Raw genomic sequence first — 17,122 nt, 5'->3', positions numbered from 1 at the left:
GGGTGGGTATGGATAGACACCACTTTTTGGAGGTGGGAGGTGCTGCTGCCTGACTATGGAGGCAAATCCTGGCCGTTTCCCTGAGTGAACAATGGGCCACCACGCTCCCAGGCTGGAGGGGAATCCTGGAGTGGAACAGGGGTAAGTATGGGGACAATCTTTGACCAAAATCTCTCCCTGGTGGCAGCCTCACTTTCCTCCCCTGGCACAGAGAGGGGAAGAACAGTGGTTATTTCCAGCCCCCATGCCGTGTGGCCATTTGAGCCTTTGTGTCCCAGCCTGGGAAGTGGTCCAACCCCTCCCTAGTGGCTCGCTGGCATTGCGGGGGGCAGGGAGTGGCCAGGGCGGGCGCCGGACTGTGGGGCCGGGCGGGGAAGGGTGTGGCCTGGGCCGGCTGGGATCCTGCCTCCTGCGGGTGGCACCAGCAGTTCAGTCCCCAAAGCACCGGCCGGTAACTTCGGGATGGAGTTTGTGCGGGCGCTGTGGCTGGGCCTGGCGTTGGCACTGGGACCCGTGCCCGCCGGGGGCCACCCGCAGCCGTGTGGCGTCCTGGCGCGCCTGGGGGGCTCCGTGCGCCTGGGCGCCCTCCTGCCCCGCGCACCCGCCGCCCGAGCTCGCGCCCGCACCGCCCTGGCCCGGGCCGTCCTGGAGCACCGGCTACCGCACAACCTGAGCTTGGAACTGGTGGCCGCCGCGACCCCCGCCCGCGACCCCGCCTCGCTGGCCCTCGGCCTGTGCCAGACGCTGGCGGCGCCGGGCGTGGTAGCCGTGCTCGCCTTCCCCGAGGCGCGGCCGGAGCTGCTGCAGCTGCACTTCCTGGCGGCCGCCACCGAGACCCCCGTGCTCAGCCTGCTACGGCGGGAGGCGCGCGCGCCCCTCGGCGCCCCGGTACGCACGACGCTGGAAGTCAGGACTCGGGGGTCCGGGAGATCCTGGGGTGCGGGGATCTGGGGTCCCTGGGACCCGCGGGACGGATGGACTTCTGGACCGCAAATGCAGGGGCCCCGAGGATGCTTAGGAGTCCGATGACACCGCCGCTGGGTTCGCGGTACCTGGGCCCCTGGACCCCGGGTGCTCCCAGAGCATGGGAACCAGAGGCAGGAGTCCAGGGGCTCCCCTGGTCCACGGTTCCGGGACCCTTCGGGACTTCTCTGGACCCCGGAATACAGACCCTCAGGATGCCCCCTTTGGGGCACGGAACCCGGGTGCAGGCCCTTTGCCTGAGCCTTGGTGGTGGAGCCCCGCCACTGCAGCCACCCACCCTTTTGGCCCCAGGACCCATCCCGCTCCCTGAGAGCGGCCCCTTCCGGGGCCAAGGGCAGCTCTCGGTTCCCACCAGGCGGGACCACAGATCTGGGAAGGGCCTCCCCCTTTGCTCTCTGGGGGTGGGGTGCCCTTCTTGGGTCCTCAGGCCACTCTCACTCCAAAGCCCTCCCTCCATCCTCCCTTTCACACTCTCCACCTTTGTGGAGTTTATTTTCTAGACACACCCCTATCCCCACCACAGGCCCAGACTGGGGTGAAGTTTTTAAAAAATGAGATGAGGAGAGAAGGGTGTCATGCAGGGCTCTGGGGACCCTGTTGTGCCCCAGGAAAAGACCCCCATATACACCTCCTAGGCCCAGCAGAGAGGGACGTGGATCTGGTGGGAGCCGCCAAACCACCTGGTGGTTGGAGGGCCCCAAACCACCTTAAAGCCCCTCTTCTGGGAGGGAGACCCCGTCCCTGGAAGAGGCCCGGAGTTTCACCAACCCCGCTGTCACTGCTGAGGCCCGTTTTCCTACCCCTGCCTCCTCCCCATGGAAGATGCAGGACCCAAATCCAGGCCTGTGGCGCCCTCTTCTGCCGCCTCTAAGAACTGCGCTCCTGCAGTTGGAACTGTCGGGTTTCTCTGGGGACTGACTGAGCAGCCGAGCCCAGCCTGTCCCCCTGCACTGGGTGCCCTGTCCTCATGCAGGCAACATCCTGCCCGCCTTAGGTGTCTCTCAGAGCTCTCCCCTCTTTCACAGGCTTATCAAATCTAAGAGAACCTTCTGGGTGCCATTGGGCACAAGGGACCCCTTAGCCTCTGGTTTGCCTGGTTCAGGGGCAGTGATGTGTAGGAGTCCTAAGAGGAAGCACTCTGGCTTGGCTCCCAGCATGAAGTCATCAGCCAGTTTATGATCATGGAGCCTTAGTCCTGGACTCTTGAGGGGTTCCCAGACCGGAGGGGTTTGAGGTCAGGACTGTGGTGAATGAAGGATCTGAGGTTGCGAGAGTCCAGAGGGGAGCCAGAGTTCTGAGGGTGGATGGGAATGTCTAAATAGAGGAGGGGGCAGTGGGGCTGAGTTTTGAAGAATGTGTAGGAGTTGACTGACATAGAGAGAGAAAAGTATTCCAGATTGGGAATGGCACATGCAAAAATCCTCCAAGTGGGATGCTACCAGGGTGGCCAGAGACACAACAGAAGGCCCTAAATGTCAGGCCAGGGGGGCTGGGCTTAATGCTGATGGCTGTGGGGAACACAGAAGGGTTTAGAGCAGAGATAGGCTGGGAGGAGACAGGCATGAGGTCTAGTTATCAAGATGGCCTCTGTTTATTGGGTACCTATGGGGGGTGGGAAGGACATGGTGGTCACCAGCCCTAACTGTGACCACCCCCTTCCCAGAACCCGTTTCACCTACAGTTGGACTGGGCCAGCCCCCTGGAGACGCTGCTGGAGGTGCTGGTGTCCGTGCTGCAGGCCCATGCCTGGGAGGACGTTGGCCTGGTGCTCTGCCGCATGCGGGACCCCGGTGGCCTGGTGGCCCTCTGGACAAGCCGGGCTGGCAGGGCCCCAAAGCTTGTGCTGGACATGAGCCGACCGGACACCGGTGATGCAGGGCTGCAGGCCCGCCTTTCCTCACTGGGGGCGCTGGAGGGGGGCTCAGCCCTAGTACCCGTGGCCGTGCTCCTTGGCTGTGACATGGCCCGTGCCCGTCAGGTGCTGGAGGCTGCCCCTCCCGGGCCCCGCTGGGTGCTAGGCACGCCGCTGCCTGCAGAGGCACTGCCCACTGAGGGCCTGCCACCTGGGCTGCTGGCACTGGGCGAGGTGGCCCGACCCTCACTGGAGGCCACTATCCACGACGCGGTGGAACTGATGGCACGGGCCCTGGGCAGCGCGGCCCGTGTGCAGCCAGAGCATATCCTTCTCCCCGCCACCACCAACTGCAATGACCTGGAGCCACCCAGACTCCGGTCCTCAGGCCACCTCTTGGCACAGTGAGTGGGGACCCTGCTGTAGGAAGGGGTGCAGCCTCCACGTGGAGCTGCCTCTGTCTGGGGCAACGTTATTGGGCACTTGCTATATGCCAGGCACTGTGGCCTCATGAGAGGGTGGCTTGGTCCCTGTCTTGGTGGAAACAGGCCTGAGAGAGGAATTCTGGTGAAGGGCATGCTTGGCACTTTGGGAGAAGTGGGAGAGGGCAGCGGGCATGTGTCTCTGCCTGACCCCAGGGGAGGTCTGGAGAGTGGACAGCTCCCCAGAGCCAGGGGCCGCTACCTGGGCGTTCAAACTGGCTGGTCAGCGTTGACTTCACGCCCTGCTGGTAGAGACCTGCTGTGGGGGGGACACAACTGCATCCACAGTGGTCCCTGGTCTGTGCTGAGAGGGTCTGAGCTTTGCTGGGGGGACTCCCACTACTTGATGTCTGTTTGCCTCCCACCTCCTGCCAGGTTCCTGAGCAACACATCCTTCCAGGGCCACACGGGGCCAGTGTGGGTGACCAGCTCCTCCCAGGTGTACATGTCCCGGCACTTCCAGGTGTGGAGCCTGCGCCAGGACCCGCTGGGCACCCCAGCCTGGGCCACACTGGGCAGCTGGCAGGATGGGAGGCTGGAGTTGGAGCCAGGGGGTGCTGCTGTGCAGCCCCCATCCCCGCTGGGTGCCCGGGTCCGGCCTAAGCTGCGTGTGGTGACCCTGGTGGAGCATCCGTTTGTGTTTGCCCGAGAACCAGACGAGGATGGGCAGTGCCCAGCAGGACAGTTGTGCCTGGATCCTGGCACCAATGACTCTGCCACCCTGGATGCACTGTTTGCTGCCCTGGCCAACGGCTCGGTGTCCCGTGCTCTGCGCAAGTGTTGCTATGGCTACTGCATTGACCTGCTGGAGCGCCTGGCAGAGGACACACCCTTTGACTTTGAGCTATACATTGTGGGCGATGGCAAGTACGGTGCCCTGCGGGATGGCCGCTGGACTGGCCTGGTGGGTGACCTGCTAGCTGGCAGGGCCCACATGGCAGTCACCAGCTTTAGCATCAACTCAGCCCGCTTGAAGGTGGTAGACTTCAGCAGCCCCTTCTTCTCCACCAGCCTGGGCATCATGGTGCGGACGAGAGACACGGCCTCACCTCTTGGGGCCTTTATGTGGCCGCTGCACTGGTCTATGTGGCTGGGTGTCTTTGCCGCCCTGCACCTCACCGCGCTCTTCCTCACGCTCTACGAGTGGTGCAGCCCCTATGGCCTCACACCCCGCGGCCGGAACCGCGGCACCGTTTTCTCCTATTCCTCGGCCCTCAACCTCTGCTACGCCATCCTGTTTGGACGCACAGTATCCAGCAAAACCCCCAAGTGCCCCACCGGGCGTCTGCTCATGAACCTGTGGGCCATCTTCTGCCTGCTCGTGCTGTCTAGCTACACGGCCAACCTGGCTGCCGTCATGGTCGGGGACAAGACTTTCGAGGAGCTGTCAGGGATTCACGACCCCAAGGTGGCTGGCTGTGGGGGCTGTGGCCAGAGCTGGGAGGTTGCCCACTCACACACTACCCATCCTGCGACCCAACTACCTGTGGCCATTTACTCGTGCATTTATTGAGCACCTGTGGTGTGCCAGGCACTGGGAACACAGCTGGGACAAAATAGGTGACGATCCCCATCCCCGGCGGAGACGTGGCAAGAATCAAGATAGATAAGCAAAACAGATGGTGTGTGAGTGCCAGGGACAAAAATAAGGCAGCGGGACACAGGGATGTTTGGACATTTTCTCAAATGGAGGTCAGAAATTCCTCTGGGAGGGGGTGACAGGAGGGACTTTTATATGGACGTCAGAGAGGAGAGGGCACAGCCCCCATGCAAAGGCCCTGTGGCAGGACCTTGCCTGGTATTGTCGGGGTGTTGGAGGAACATCTAGGAGGAGAGAGAGGGAGCAGAGGGAGGGAGGGAGGGGAGGTCAGGGAGGTAACAGAGGGGGCAGGTTGTGCAGGGCCTATGGATGCAGGAGGCCCTGGGCTTCTAAAGTAGTTCCCTCTGTGATGAAACTTCTGGGAGCCCTGGAGGGCTGTGGGCAGAGCAGGGGTGTGCCCCAGTCTACATATTTTTATTTCTTAAAAATTATATATTTAAAATAATTTTATTGATTTCAGACAGGGAGAGGGAGATATAGAATCATCAATGATGAGAATCATTGATCGACTGCCTCCTGCACACCCCACACTGAGGATTGAGCCTGCAACCTAGCCTTGTGCCCTGAGAATTGAACCATTACCTCCTGGTTCATAAGTCGACGCTCAACCACTGAGCCATGCCGGCTGGGCTTAAATTGATTATGGAGAGAGAGGAAGAGAGAGAAACATTGGTCTGTTGCCTCCTGCACACACCCCTACCAGGGACTAAACCCACAACTTGGGCATGTGCCTGACTGGGAGTTGACCTGGCGAGCTTTCAGTGCACAGAACTCTCAACCAACTGAGCCACTGGCCAGGGATACATATTTTTCTTTTTTAATCAAAAAGTTTTGAATATCCCTGAGTGGGAAGCAAAGACCATGAGTGAACCTATTGTCTGGCTCCAAAGTCAACTGCCAGCTGCTTTCATCCATCACTGACCTCAGTTGCTGAGTTATTACAAAACACATCCCAGACCTTATATAATTTCATCATAAATACTTGGCATTTTGACAAATATTGGAACCATTTTCCCAGTTGTGTTTTTCTTCTTCTTCCAGTTTGACACATTTGCAGATGGTAGAACCCTCCCAGCTGTTGAATTCCCTCTCATTTGTTTCCTAGTGTTTGTTGAAGTTGTTGGGTTTTTGTTGTTCATAGCATCTCCTACTGTTTGAACCTGGCTGATTGCATCCCCTAAGGGGTGTTCAGCTTGTTCTGCTGTCCCCCTCACCCTGTCCTTTGTAAATCAGTAATCAAACGTAGATGCACCAGCCACTCACTAGGTGTGGCCACTTTTATTTATTTTTTAAATATATTTTATTGATTTTTTACAGAGAGGAAGGGAGAGGGATAGAGAGTTAGAAACATCGATGGGACAGAAACATCGGTCAGCTGCCTCCTGAATACTCTCTACTGGGGATGTGCCTGCAACCAAGGTACATGCCCTTGGCCGGAATCGAACCTGGGACCCTTGAGTCCGCAGGCTGACGCTCTATCCACTGAGCCAAACTGGTTAGGGCTGGTGTGGCCACTTTTAGAGGTTCAGTCCAGCTGGTGTGGCTTTTGGGGGTGCTATAGCTCATTCAGTAGGAGTTTGCACAGAACATCGGCAGTGCTGAGAGCAGGGTGGCAGGCTGTGCTGGTCCAGGGGAGATGGTGGGGGCTACCGAGGAGGTAGGCAGTAGGTTGGCTGTGGGTGTGGTTTTTGTTAATCCTCACCTGAGGATATTTTTTCCCACTGTTTTTCCCCCTTTTCCAGAGGGGGAAGGAGGGTGGTGGGGGGAGGGAGAGAGAAACGTCCATGTGCGGCACATTGACTGGTTGCCTCCTGCATGTGCCCTGACTGGAGGCAGGGAGCAAACCCACAACCCAGTTGTGTGCCCTTGACCAGGAATCAAATCTGTGACCCTTTGATGTGACGGCTAATGCTCCAACCACCATGGACCAGGGCATGGTTGTGGGTGTTCTTAAGGCAGAGCCGACCCCACAGGGTTTGCAGGACAGGTCATGGGATGAAAGGAGGGAGAACAAGGAGCCCTGGAGGAAGTGGTAGGAGGAGGTCTGGAGGCCACGTCTGTGTGATGGACTCTGGTAGTGTCTGCCCACAGGGGACACTAGGTCATGTCCGGGGATATCTGTGGTTATCACAGTGGGGGTACTCCCGGCATTGTGAGGATGGGGCCAGGGATGCTGCCCTACACTTGCAGTGCCTGGGACAACCCTCCACAGAAAATGACCTGGCCTCATGTCAGCCGGGAGGGGAGACGCTGGTTGAGAGCTTTGGGCCTGGGTGGGAGCCAGAGCAGAGTCAGGTGGGAATGCAGGTGAGTGCAGAGAAGGCCTGGCACTGACCACTCACCTGCCCACAGCTGCACCACCCGTCCCCGAGCTTCCGCTTCGGCACTGTGTGGGAGAGCAGTGCAGAGGCCTACATCAAGAAGAGCTTCCCTGAGATGCACGCGCACATGCGGCAACACAGCGTACCCACAACACCCCATGGCGTTGCCATGCTCACGTGAGGCCAGGGCCTACAGCAGGATTGGGTCGGGGGAGGCAGGGAGGCCTACCAGGGCAGGCGTTCACCCCCTCCCCATCCCCACAGGAGCGACCCCCCCAAGCTCAATGCTTTCATCATGGACAAGTCACTCCTGGACTATGAGGTCTCCATCGACGCCGACTGCAAACTGCTGACTGTGGGCAAGCCCTTTGCCATTGAGGGTGAGAGGCCCGAGACCAGTGACCCTGAGGCAGTAGGGAGCCACTGAGGGCTCCAAGTGGGCACAGCTCCCCTGGGCTGTGTCCAGTCTGGTCCCAACCCAATTCCTGGTCTTCATCAGGTTATGGCATCGGACTCCCTCAGAACTCAGCGCTCACCTCCAACCTGTCCGAGTTCATCAGTCGCTACAAGTCCTCTGGCTTCATCGATCTGTTGCATGACAAGTGGTACAAGATGGTGCCTTGTGGGAAGCGGGTACTTGCTGTCACAGAGGTGGGACAGGGCCTGGGACACAGGGTGTGGGTAGGGTGTGGGGGCTCTGAGCCTGTGTGGGCTGAGGTGGCCAATCCCCTGATCATAAGCAAGGTGTGTATTTGTCTGCTTTTGTGCAGTCCTGTTCATCCTACAAAATCCCAGCTCCAGTGCCCTCTCCTTAGAACCTTGCTCCAGAATCCAACTGTACAGCCCCAGGTCCGTCTCTGGCCCAACCTGTGTCCTCCAGGCCAGGGCTCCCCAAGGGTCTGCCATGACCATGAAGGGCTTGTGCCTGTGTCCCACCTCTGCAGACCCTGCAGATGGGCATCTACCACTTCTCCGGTCTCTTTGTGCTGCTTTGCCTGGGCCTGGGTAGTGCCCTGCTCAGCTCTCTGGGGGAGCACATCTTCTACCACCTGGTGCTGCCATGTATCCGGAGGGGTAACAGGTTGCAGTACTGGCTACACACAAGTCAGGTGAGGAGACAGCAGAGGGCGGGCAAGCATGGGCAACCTCCCACCCTGACCCAACACAGCCTCTATCTGGCTCACAGAGAATCCACCTCGCCCTCAACACAGAGCCGCTGGACAAGCAGAAAGAACCTGAGCCAAGGTAAGGGGCTCCCACTCCACCAGCTCCTACACCCACCTCAGGCCTGCCATCTTACACCTGCAGGCCCCACTCCCATTTGAGCCGAACCAGTAAGTCCATGCCTCCCACCACTCACAGCCTCCTAGGAACCCTGACCCCAGAGAGCAGAGAGGGACCGCCCGTTCCTTGGGGGATACTGATCCAGCCCCATCCATCCTGTTCCCAGGGATCTGGAGAAGCAGCAACAAGACATACCAACTGCCCGCTCAGGCCAGGGCAACTGGACACGGGTGTGCCAGGCCATGGTAAGGGAGCGTCATGTGCGCTTCCTTCTGGAGCCAACCTTGGCCACTGCTCCATCAGTAGTGGGCACAGATGTGGAGGGGAACAGGTCACCTGAGGGTCCCATCCGGCTCTGCTCCAATGGCCAGCCACCCACCATGCTGCCCACTGGCGCCCCACGCCCGGGGGAGCTGGAGGAACTGGAGCAGCACATTGCGGACGCACGTTCAAGGCTCCATCAGGCGCTGGTGCGGCACGGGGAGCTCCTGGCCCAGCTCCCAGGCGGCAGCTGCGATGGGCCACTGTGCCTGCTCTAGGTCTCCAGTGGTCTCCACCTGCTTCATCACCGGGAGGTGGCCATGCCACACCACACCCAGCCCACTTGACTTTGCATGAGGGCGGACCCTGCAGGAGCTAATCCCAGCACCTGGTGCATGCAGACACTGGCTGGGTGCTGTCAACAGACAGTTTATTCTATATACAAACACAATTTTGTACACTGCAATTAAATAGAATGGAATGAGCACTCTGCAGTCCTCACCGAGTGACATAGTTGGGCCGTTGGCTCTCTCCAGCAGGAGCAAGGCTGGACCCTAGCGCCTGGTTGCTGTTTTTGACAGTTGGCGCCCACACACTGTGTCCCTGTGCCAATACCCCAGCCCTGGCACGCATATATGGGGGCAGGGGCTGTGGAAAAGGCACTGCGCACAACAGAGCACCCGCTGAGTGGCCAGGACAGTGAGGGAGGCCCCTGCCAGTGTTCACCTGGCTCAGAGACTTGCTAGGCTCTCCCCCTAGATACAGCTTGCTCCAGACCTTACACCAACCCCTTCCAGAGCCTTCTATGGAGACCCCACCCCTTTTTTCTGCCCTAGCTCATCAGCCTGCCTTGATTTGCTGGCTGCGGGGACCCACCACAAATGCGGCAGGGACAGGCTGTGGGCAGGCCCCACACCCGGGAGAGAAGCCCACCCCTGGGCAAACCAGATGGACCCCAGCACAAGGCCAACTGGGCAATCCCAGAGACACCGGGGACAGCCTCCCTGATCCCCAAGGACCCCAGCCAGGTCACACCCAGCTGGCCTGGACAGCCAGGGACAGAGGCACTCAGCTGCCCAGGACTTAGGAGCCAATTTCTGAGGGTTCATCTGTCGGGGCTGGGGACTCAGGGATGGGCCCACTCGCTCCAGCAGCCAGAGGGCCTGTGTCAGGTGTTGGGGAATCGCTTGGGGGCACACTGTCCTGGGGGGCTTGGAGGCCCCGAGGGAATCCCCCACCCGGGCTCAGGGGGCTAGCTGCCCTCCGCTCCAGAAGGGAGGCGCTCAGGCCAGACAGGAAAGAGGCGTCTGTGATGATGGCAGCTGTCTCTGCCATCCAGCCCAGATCACTACTGGCCGCTGCAGCCACTGAGGCTGCTGCAGCTACCAGAGAGCTGGGTGCTTCAGCTACGGGCCTGGGAACACCACCAGCCCCCAGTGAGCCAGGGTCCAGGGCCGGGGGCTGGCCGGCAGGGTCAGGTGCAACGGCCGGGGTGCCCCCATTGTTGTTGAGGTCATCCGGTAGCGCCGTGGGGGTACCAGGGCCCAGCGGTGGTGTCTGTAGCAACATCTCCTGGATGCGGATCTGCTGCAGGATGGCGGGCAGCTCATAGTGGTGGAAGAAGTAGATCATGGAATGCTGGAGGGAGGGTGGGCGTGGGTCAGGCCCAGCACAGGGCCAGACCTCCCACAGGCTGGACCTCGAGGAGTAGGCAGGGCCCCTCACCTGGATGAAGAGCCAGGAGGTGACCAGGGCCAGACTGCTGTACTGCCCGTTGAAGCGGTAGTGGTAGGCATAGAAGGCGAAGTGGTACAGGTAGAAGAACCTGCAGGGGGCACAGTGAGGTGCCGCCAGTCCATATCCCACCCTGACCCCGCCTGGACCCGTGGCACTCACCGCAGCCAGTGCCTCTTGCTGGTGTTGGTGTGGCAGCAAATGGCATCATACTGGTCAGCCAGCCACACGATGAGGATGATGTAGAAGGCGGTGGTGGTGTCATTGAAGAACTCCGACATGATAGCCTCCATCCCTACAGGAGACCGTGGGTTGCGGTGGGCACGGTGGGAAGGCCAGGAACGGAGGGGAGGTGGGTGTAGGGGACTGGGTGAGAAGGCAGAATGGTGGGCAGAGAGGTCCTCACCCACGAGGGCCAGGATGACGGTCAGCAGGGGCGCTGCAGGGAAGGCGATGGCCATGTTCATCTCCAGCATCTGCAGCAGGTCCACTGCGGGCAGAGGGTGGTGGGCGGGCAGACCGGGTGAGGCGCCCTTTGGGGGGTGGGGTGGGCAGGGGGCCATGGGGGCCTGAGGCTGACCCCACCTTTCCTCCCGCCACCAGGCCAGGAGACTCACCAATGAAGACAAAGATCTGGTGATGGGAGTAGCGGAGCAGCATGGACACGCTCAGGGTCTGCAAAGGAAGGCGTGTAAGGCTAGGGAAGGGCCACCTGCCCCCACACCCTCTGCCCAGCCCAGTATCAAGACACTCACGAAGATGACCATGATGATGAAGGCAGCCAGATAGGATGCTCGGGCCATCCACATGCTCACAAATCGGTAGTGCTCGCCTGACACCACGTTCCGCAGGAAGCCTATACAGGGAGGCTGTGAGCACCACGGTCTGCCCTCCAGCCCCCAACACTGTACCCCACACCCTCCCCAGCCCTGGTCCCAATCGCACCCTTGTTCTCCTCGTTCTCAGCCAGACCCTTCACACTGGACATGAGGATGTCATCATAGCCCAGGAACTCGGCCAGCAGCAGGCGGCTGAAGCGGTCCCCGAAGCACTGGTCCCGTGTGGGGTCTGCGGGTGGCACACCAACAGGGGTAAAGCCCCCACTGGCCTGCATCCACCCACCCGGGCAATGCTGTGATTGTCAGGCCCTGGGGGATGGTCCCCAGACCTGGGTCTTTTTTTTTAAAAAAAAAAAAATTCTTACTAGAGGCCCAGTGCACGAAACTCATGCACTTGTGGGGGTCCCTCAGCCCGGCCTGTGCCCTCTCACAGTCCGGGAGCCCTTGGGGGATGTCCAACTGTGGGGAGCGGGCCTAAACCCACAGTCGGACATCCTTAGCGCTGCTGCGGAGGCAGGAGAGGCTCCCATCACTGATTTTGTGCTCAGCAGCCGTGAGCCCAGCTCAGGGCTTCTGATTGAGCGGCACTCCCCCTGTGGGAGCACACTGTCTGCCCCCTGGTGGTCAGTGTGCGTCATAGCGACTGGTTGTTCCACCGTTTGGTCAATTTGCATATTAGCCTTTTATTATACAGGATTGATTTCAGAGAGGAAGGGAGAGGGAGAGAGATAGAAACATCAATGATGAGAATCACTGATCTGTTGCCTCTGCACTCCCCCCATTAGGGATCAAGCCTGAAACCCAGGCATGTATCCTGATCAGGAATCAAACTGGGACCTCCTGGTTCATAGGTCAATGCTCTACTACTGAGCCACACTGGCTGGACCAGACCTCCATCTTTAAGTGCTTCTGGATCACTCCCTACCATGGCCCTCTCCCAGGGTGACTCACCCAGGGTGACTACCATGACCGGGATGCTGAGCCGCTGCCGCGTGGCCTGTGACAGGCGCAGGAAGCCGTACTCCAGCGAGTACTCCACAATGTACTCATCCTGTGGCCACACTGTGGGTGAGAATGGCCTGTCAGCCCACAGAGCCTCAGCCAACCCCACCTCCCTCCTTCAGAGGAGGAGCCAGAGAGGGAGTGTGACCAGGGCCCAGGAGCACCTCTATTGCCTCACATGCTGCTGACAGATAGGGCAATGGAAGCTCGGAGTGGCCATTCTCCATGTCCAGGAGTGTGACTCCCCCTGACATCTTGGCAACACATACCTTTTGAGGGTGTCTCAGGGAAGGGGAACTCCTGGCTATCATTCAGGGCCTCAGGGCCACCGGGCTGCTTGAACACCTTGGGCTCAATGTCCAACTCAAACTGTGGGTCACCAGGAGACAGGGTGTCAGTGGGCCCTTGTCTGGCAGAGAGGCCCCTCTCCTGCCGCCTGGAAGGAGATGCACTCTGCCCCGTCCACTGTAACCCCCAGCCTCTGCCAGAATATCCCCCACCTCTGGGGTGGAAGGGCCTCTGACCAGCATCTCATGAAAAGACCCCTCACCCAGCACCAAGAACCTAGCCATCTCCAGGTGAGTGTCTGTGCCCTAAAGTTGGGGATGGGGCCCCACACCCATCCCTGCGGGCAGCTGCGTCATCGGGATGACCAGGACTACCTGGGCTCTCAGCCCAAACCCTCCCGGGGCCTCCTCAGCATCCCCAGAATGAGGCCAGTCCCTTCCAGGTAACCGTCTGCTTCGCACCCACATCCCGTCCCAAGGCCACGAGGGCCGGGCCCTGCAAGGTCCAGAGCTTCCCCAACAGGGACGCCCTCCTGCACACTCACCTGGATGGAGTGGTTCCCAAACATCTCCATGGTCAGCTCCTCCTCCTCCTCCTCCAGCTCCAGGCCACCAGGCTCCGCAGCCAGGCCGGGGAAGCTGCTGCGACTACTGTCACAAAACTGCAGGAAGACCGGCGCTCGACTCGAGTTCTGCTGTACTTCTACGCGTAGCACGCCCTCTCGTGGCCACTTGTCGCGCACATGCTCCAGGCAGTTGATGGGAGATCGGGAGAAGACGATGTGGATATAGGCCAGGACGAAGAGCACGAACAGGGCCTGGGGGCAGGGGGCCCCACCGGAAAGTGAGGCCTGAGCTTTGTTGGGGAAGGAAGGGAACCCCGGGGCTCTGAGGTTCCCTAAGCTCCAAACCCACCCTGTCCTCTCCTGGCAGCATACGGTCTTAAGGGTGTCACTGGTCCAAGGTCCTGACCACCCTGCTCTATGTGAGCCAGGATGAGGCACATTCTTATGTGCGTGTGGAACCCTCACTCTCAGAGAGACTATCAACTAACTGCTCCCTGGGAGGCCCAGCCCAGGTGCCACCACCCCTGGGCCACCTGCTGGGCTCCACTGTCCCCAAGAGGCCTGCCTAGCTGCCTCACACTCTGCCTTGTCCTCAGAGTGCCCCTGACCTCACCAGCTAAAAACAGCCTTCTTTGCCCACTAAGCACTCTGCACCCCTCCCATGATGACAGGGCCAGCTCGCTCTGCCTCTTTGAGGCAGTTTCTCCATTAGTAAAATGGGGACGGCAGGGTCTCATCTGGGTGGTCCCATCCTCAGGGGGTGGCGCTAGGCCAGTGATGGCGAACCTATGACACACGTCAGAGGTGACACGCGAACTCATTTTCTTGGTTGATTTTTCTTTGTTAAATGGCATTTAAATATATGAAATAAATATCAAAAATATAACTCTTTGTGTTACTATGGTTGCAAATATCAAAACATTTCTATTATGACACGGCACCAGAGTTAAGTTAGGGCTTTTCAAAATGCTGACACGCCGAGCTCAAAGGTTCGCCATCACTGCGCTAGGGGATGCTGCTGCTCAGCACTCCAGTGATCAGGACAGCCCCCACAAAGAGCAAGTAGCCTGATACCAGAAGTGCCAAGGGGGTCCCTCGGGCGGGGGGGGGGGGGGGGGGCGGGGCCCTGCCCTAAGTCACCAACAGCAACTTCTGCCCGACTCAAAGTGCATCAAAAGGGCCCTCCATTTGGATCTACTGAGGAACACCCGCCTCCCCAAGAACTCACCTCACTGTCTGACAATCTTGCTTCTCATGGGGCCCCAGTTGGATAAGTGTCACCTTCCCAGCCTAGAGGCCATGTCCAAGGCATTGCCCCCATGCATCCCACCCACTGCCCTACCCTTGGGGAAAGGGCGCAGCTGGTCCAATGTGGTGCCAGCCTTCCCAGGAACAGATGGATGTCGGGGAACTGGTGACCCCAGTGGCTATTCAGTCAGAGACTGGGGTGATCCCTCAGCTGGGCCAGCACAGCCTCCGACCACCCTCACCACACACAAGCTCCTACCAAATTACTACTCTCCAGGACCAGCTCTGTGTGGTCCAGAACCACAGCTTGGAAAAGCCTGGGCCACAGAGACCAGAACACAAAGTCCTTCTCTGCCATCTGACAGGGACACTGATACTCAGGCGGCTGGTGAGTTGCCCCTGGCTACACAGCCACCAGAACCCCATCCTTATGGGGCCATGAGCCCCAAAGGGTAGTAACAACGCCAGCTGTAGACCACCTGGCCTCCCCTCAGGAGTCTGCTCTGCAAACTGGGCAAAGGCCAGGCCACAAAGGCACCAACGCCTGGCCTGGCAGCAGTGGCTGTGACCTGAGGGTGGGGAGAGGCCCACCTCTGAGCACACTGCTGCCTGCCGGATCCGGCCATCCCAGTCTCCCCAGCTGCATGAGCTCCAAGATCCCTCTTGGGCCAATGGAAACTGTTTCCTTCACTTGCAGACAAAAGTACCACAGAAGGATGGAGAGCAGAGCATCACTATGATTTCAGCAGACAGACATTGTAGCACCTGGTTGTTCAGGTCTCAACAGATGCTGAAGACACGAACAGCTGAGGCCTCCGAGAGGTGAGGGTGGGGCTGGGTGAGGCCGTGTGGGAGGCCAGAGGAGCCTCCTACAAGCCAGCCTGCACCCCAGCCTTTCTTTCCAACATGGTGTCTGGGGACCACCAAGCTGGTGATGGGAGTTGTTAAGTGCAGGGGGCGGGGCCTGGGACCCGTAGCTGTGGCAGGAAGCACTCAGTTCACCGGGAAGCCTCCATGCTCAGCTCCCAGCCCCGCTCTCCAGGCCCTGGAGCCGGCCGGCAACCCAAGTGCCTCCACATCTAGCAACAGAACCCAAAGGTGGCTTGGCCATGTCCGCACCCCAGCCGCTCCCTGGCTGTACTCTGATGGGAAACTAAAGGCCTGCTTCTCCCTTTTCTCAGCTGGGTCAAGCAACAACTGGAACCACCCCTCCACTAAGGACCCAGAACCCTGGTGCCCAGTGAGCTCTGGGCCGCCCCCTGAGCGAGCCAGCCCCTTTCTTGGCTGTCAACGGCGGTCCTTCCTGAGCTGCACACATGGGTGAAACCTCTCTGCCACCTGAGGGAGGATGGGGAGGAGGTTTGTGTGCAGCCTCTTGTTATGACATGAGTAGTAGTGACTTTGTCACTAACCCTGGCGAGGTGACCTCAGCTAGGTCACATTCCCCTGTAAGGCTAAGAGGGGGAAGGGGTGGGGACTGGTGGAAGGGGAAGGAGGGGAAGAGCCCCAGAAAAGGGGATGCAGAAGGAAGAGAAGGAAGGGGGCGGGGCGCATTTCTAGTGCAGGTGGGTGGTCCTGGGGTGTGTCCTAAGGGAGCAGGGTGTGTCTGGAATCTTTCCCAGTTTGAGGATGGGGACCTGGGCCAGGTCAGGCAAGAGAGGGCAGGATGGGGGGGGGGGGGTGAGGGGTGTCTTCCCGAGGTGAGGATACCACGTGGCACAGCAGGGCTGGCAGGGGGTCCTAGGCAGATCGGAACAAGGCTCCGGGCCTCCGGGAATTGGGCCATCGGAGGAAGGGTGAGGCCGAGCATGGGTGCTGCCTGGAGAGGACTGGGAGCGCCTGGAGTCGGGATCAGGTACCACCCACAGGGTGAGACCTGGGTCTTTCCGAGGGTGAAGTGTCAGAAAAGGGGGCCAGGAGCTAGGGCGGCAGACAAAAGGGGAGGGTACCCAACGGACCGGACCCGGTCTAGACCTCCAAGTGAAAGGGGTGGGCTGTCCTGGGCGGGATCGGGGAAGCGGTTGCAAGTCTGGGGGGTGGATCCGGCCGCTGGTCAAGAGTCGGGGGTCGGGGCCACGGTCACCTTGAGCAACACGAAGAACTCGAAGAGACGGCGGAAGGCGGGCGGGAAGAGCCGCGAGTAGGCGACTGCCATCTTGAAGAAGAGCGCGTGGAAGAGCCGGTCGCGCACGTTGATGAGCGGGTTGGGGTTTAGGTTGGGGGTGCGGGGCCCGCGCGCGGGGGCAGGGCCGCCGCCGTTGGGCCCGGGCCCCGGGGCTCCGGGCGCCGCGTGCTCCGACATGCCGCCCGGCGTCGCACCCTAACGGGCCGCGGGTCCCCGAGGGCACCTCTCGGCCGCCATCGGCCGTCCTCTCCGCCGCCGCGCTCCTCACGGCCCCAGGGCCGCCGCCGCCGCCGCCGCCATCTTCCGCCTCCACGGCCCTGCTGACGCCAGCGAGTCGCAACGCCGGAAAGAACAGCCCTTCCACGCCCGCGGGGAACGTAGGGATGCCGGCGCTCGGCCCGCGGCGGCCCCGCCCTCTCGCCAGGCCGCGCCGGGGGGCGGGGCTGCGTCTGCCCGGTGTTTTACATACTGCCCCCACAATACCCCGCGGCTTCTAGGACATGCTTGGACGGTAAAACTAGTCAATATATGAGGGTT

The 17,122-nt window shown here is 60.3% G+C and overlaps 2 protein-coding genes across 2 annotated transcripts; one reads left to right on the top strand and one right to left on the bottom strand.

Moving 5' to 3' along the window:
- Window positions 1-462: 462 nt before the first annotated feature.
- GRIN3B (glutamate ionotropic receptor NMDA type subunit 3B) lies at window positions 463-9,270 on the top strand (the record flags this gene model as incomplete). The annotated part of the gene is made up of 9 exons (XM_081092733.1): window positions 463-888; window positions 2,648-3,240; window positions 3,694-4,726; window positions 7,271-7,416; window positions 7,504-7,619; window positions 7,739-7,890; window positions 8,184-8,348; window positions 8,426-8,484; window positions 8,690-9,270. The coding sequence occupies 9 exons, from the start codon at window positions 463-465 to the stop codon at window positions 9,060-9,062; spliced, it is 3,063 nt and encodes a 1,020-aa protein (XP_080948859.1). The 3' UTR covers window positions 9,063-9,270.
- Window positions 9,198-16,897, bottom strand: TMEM259 (transmembrane protein 259). Its single transcript, XM_081093129.1, has 11 exons — window positions 16,544-16,897; window positions 13,192-13,464; window positions 12,629-12,728; window positions 12,309-12,419; window positions 11,464-11,586; window positions 11,274-11,374; window positions 11,136-11,193; window positions 10,925-11,008; window positions 10,681-10,813; window positions 10,510-10,609; window positions 9,198-10,422 (listed from the first exon to the last, which is right to left on the bottom strand). Exons 1-11 carry the CDS (start codon window positions 16,760-16,762, stop codon window positions 9,868-9,870), a joined length of 1,857 nt encoding a protein of 618 aa, XP_080949255.1. The 5' UTR covers window positions 16,763-16,897; the 3' UTR covers window positions 9,198-9,867.
- Window positions 16,898-17,122: the final 225 nt, after the last annotated feature.

This window comes from Myotis nattereri (genome assembly GCF_964212035.1).
Source record: "Myotis nattereri genome assembly, chromosome: 5".
Classification (NCBI taxonomy): domain Eukaryota; kingdom Metazoa; phylum Chordata; class Mammalia; order Chiroptera; family Vespertilionidae; genus Myotis; species Myotis nattereri.
This window is presented reverse-complemented; position numbering and strand designations above follow the sequence as displayed.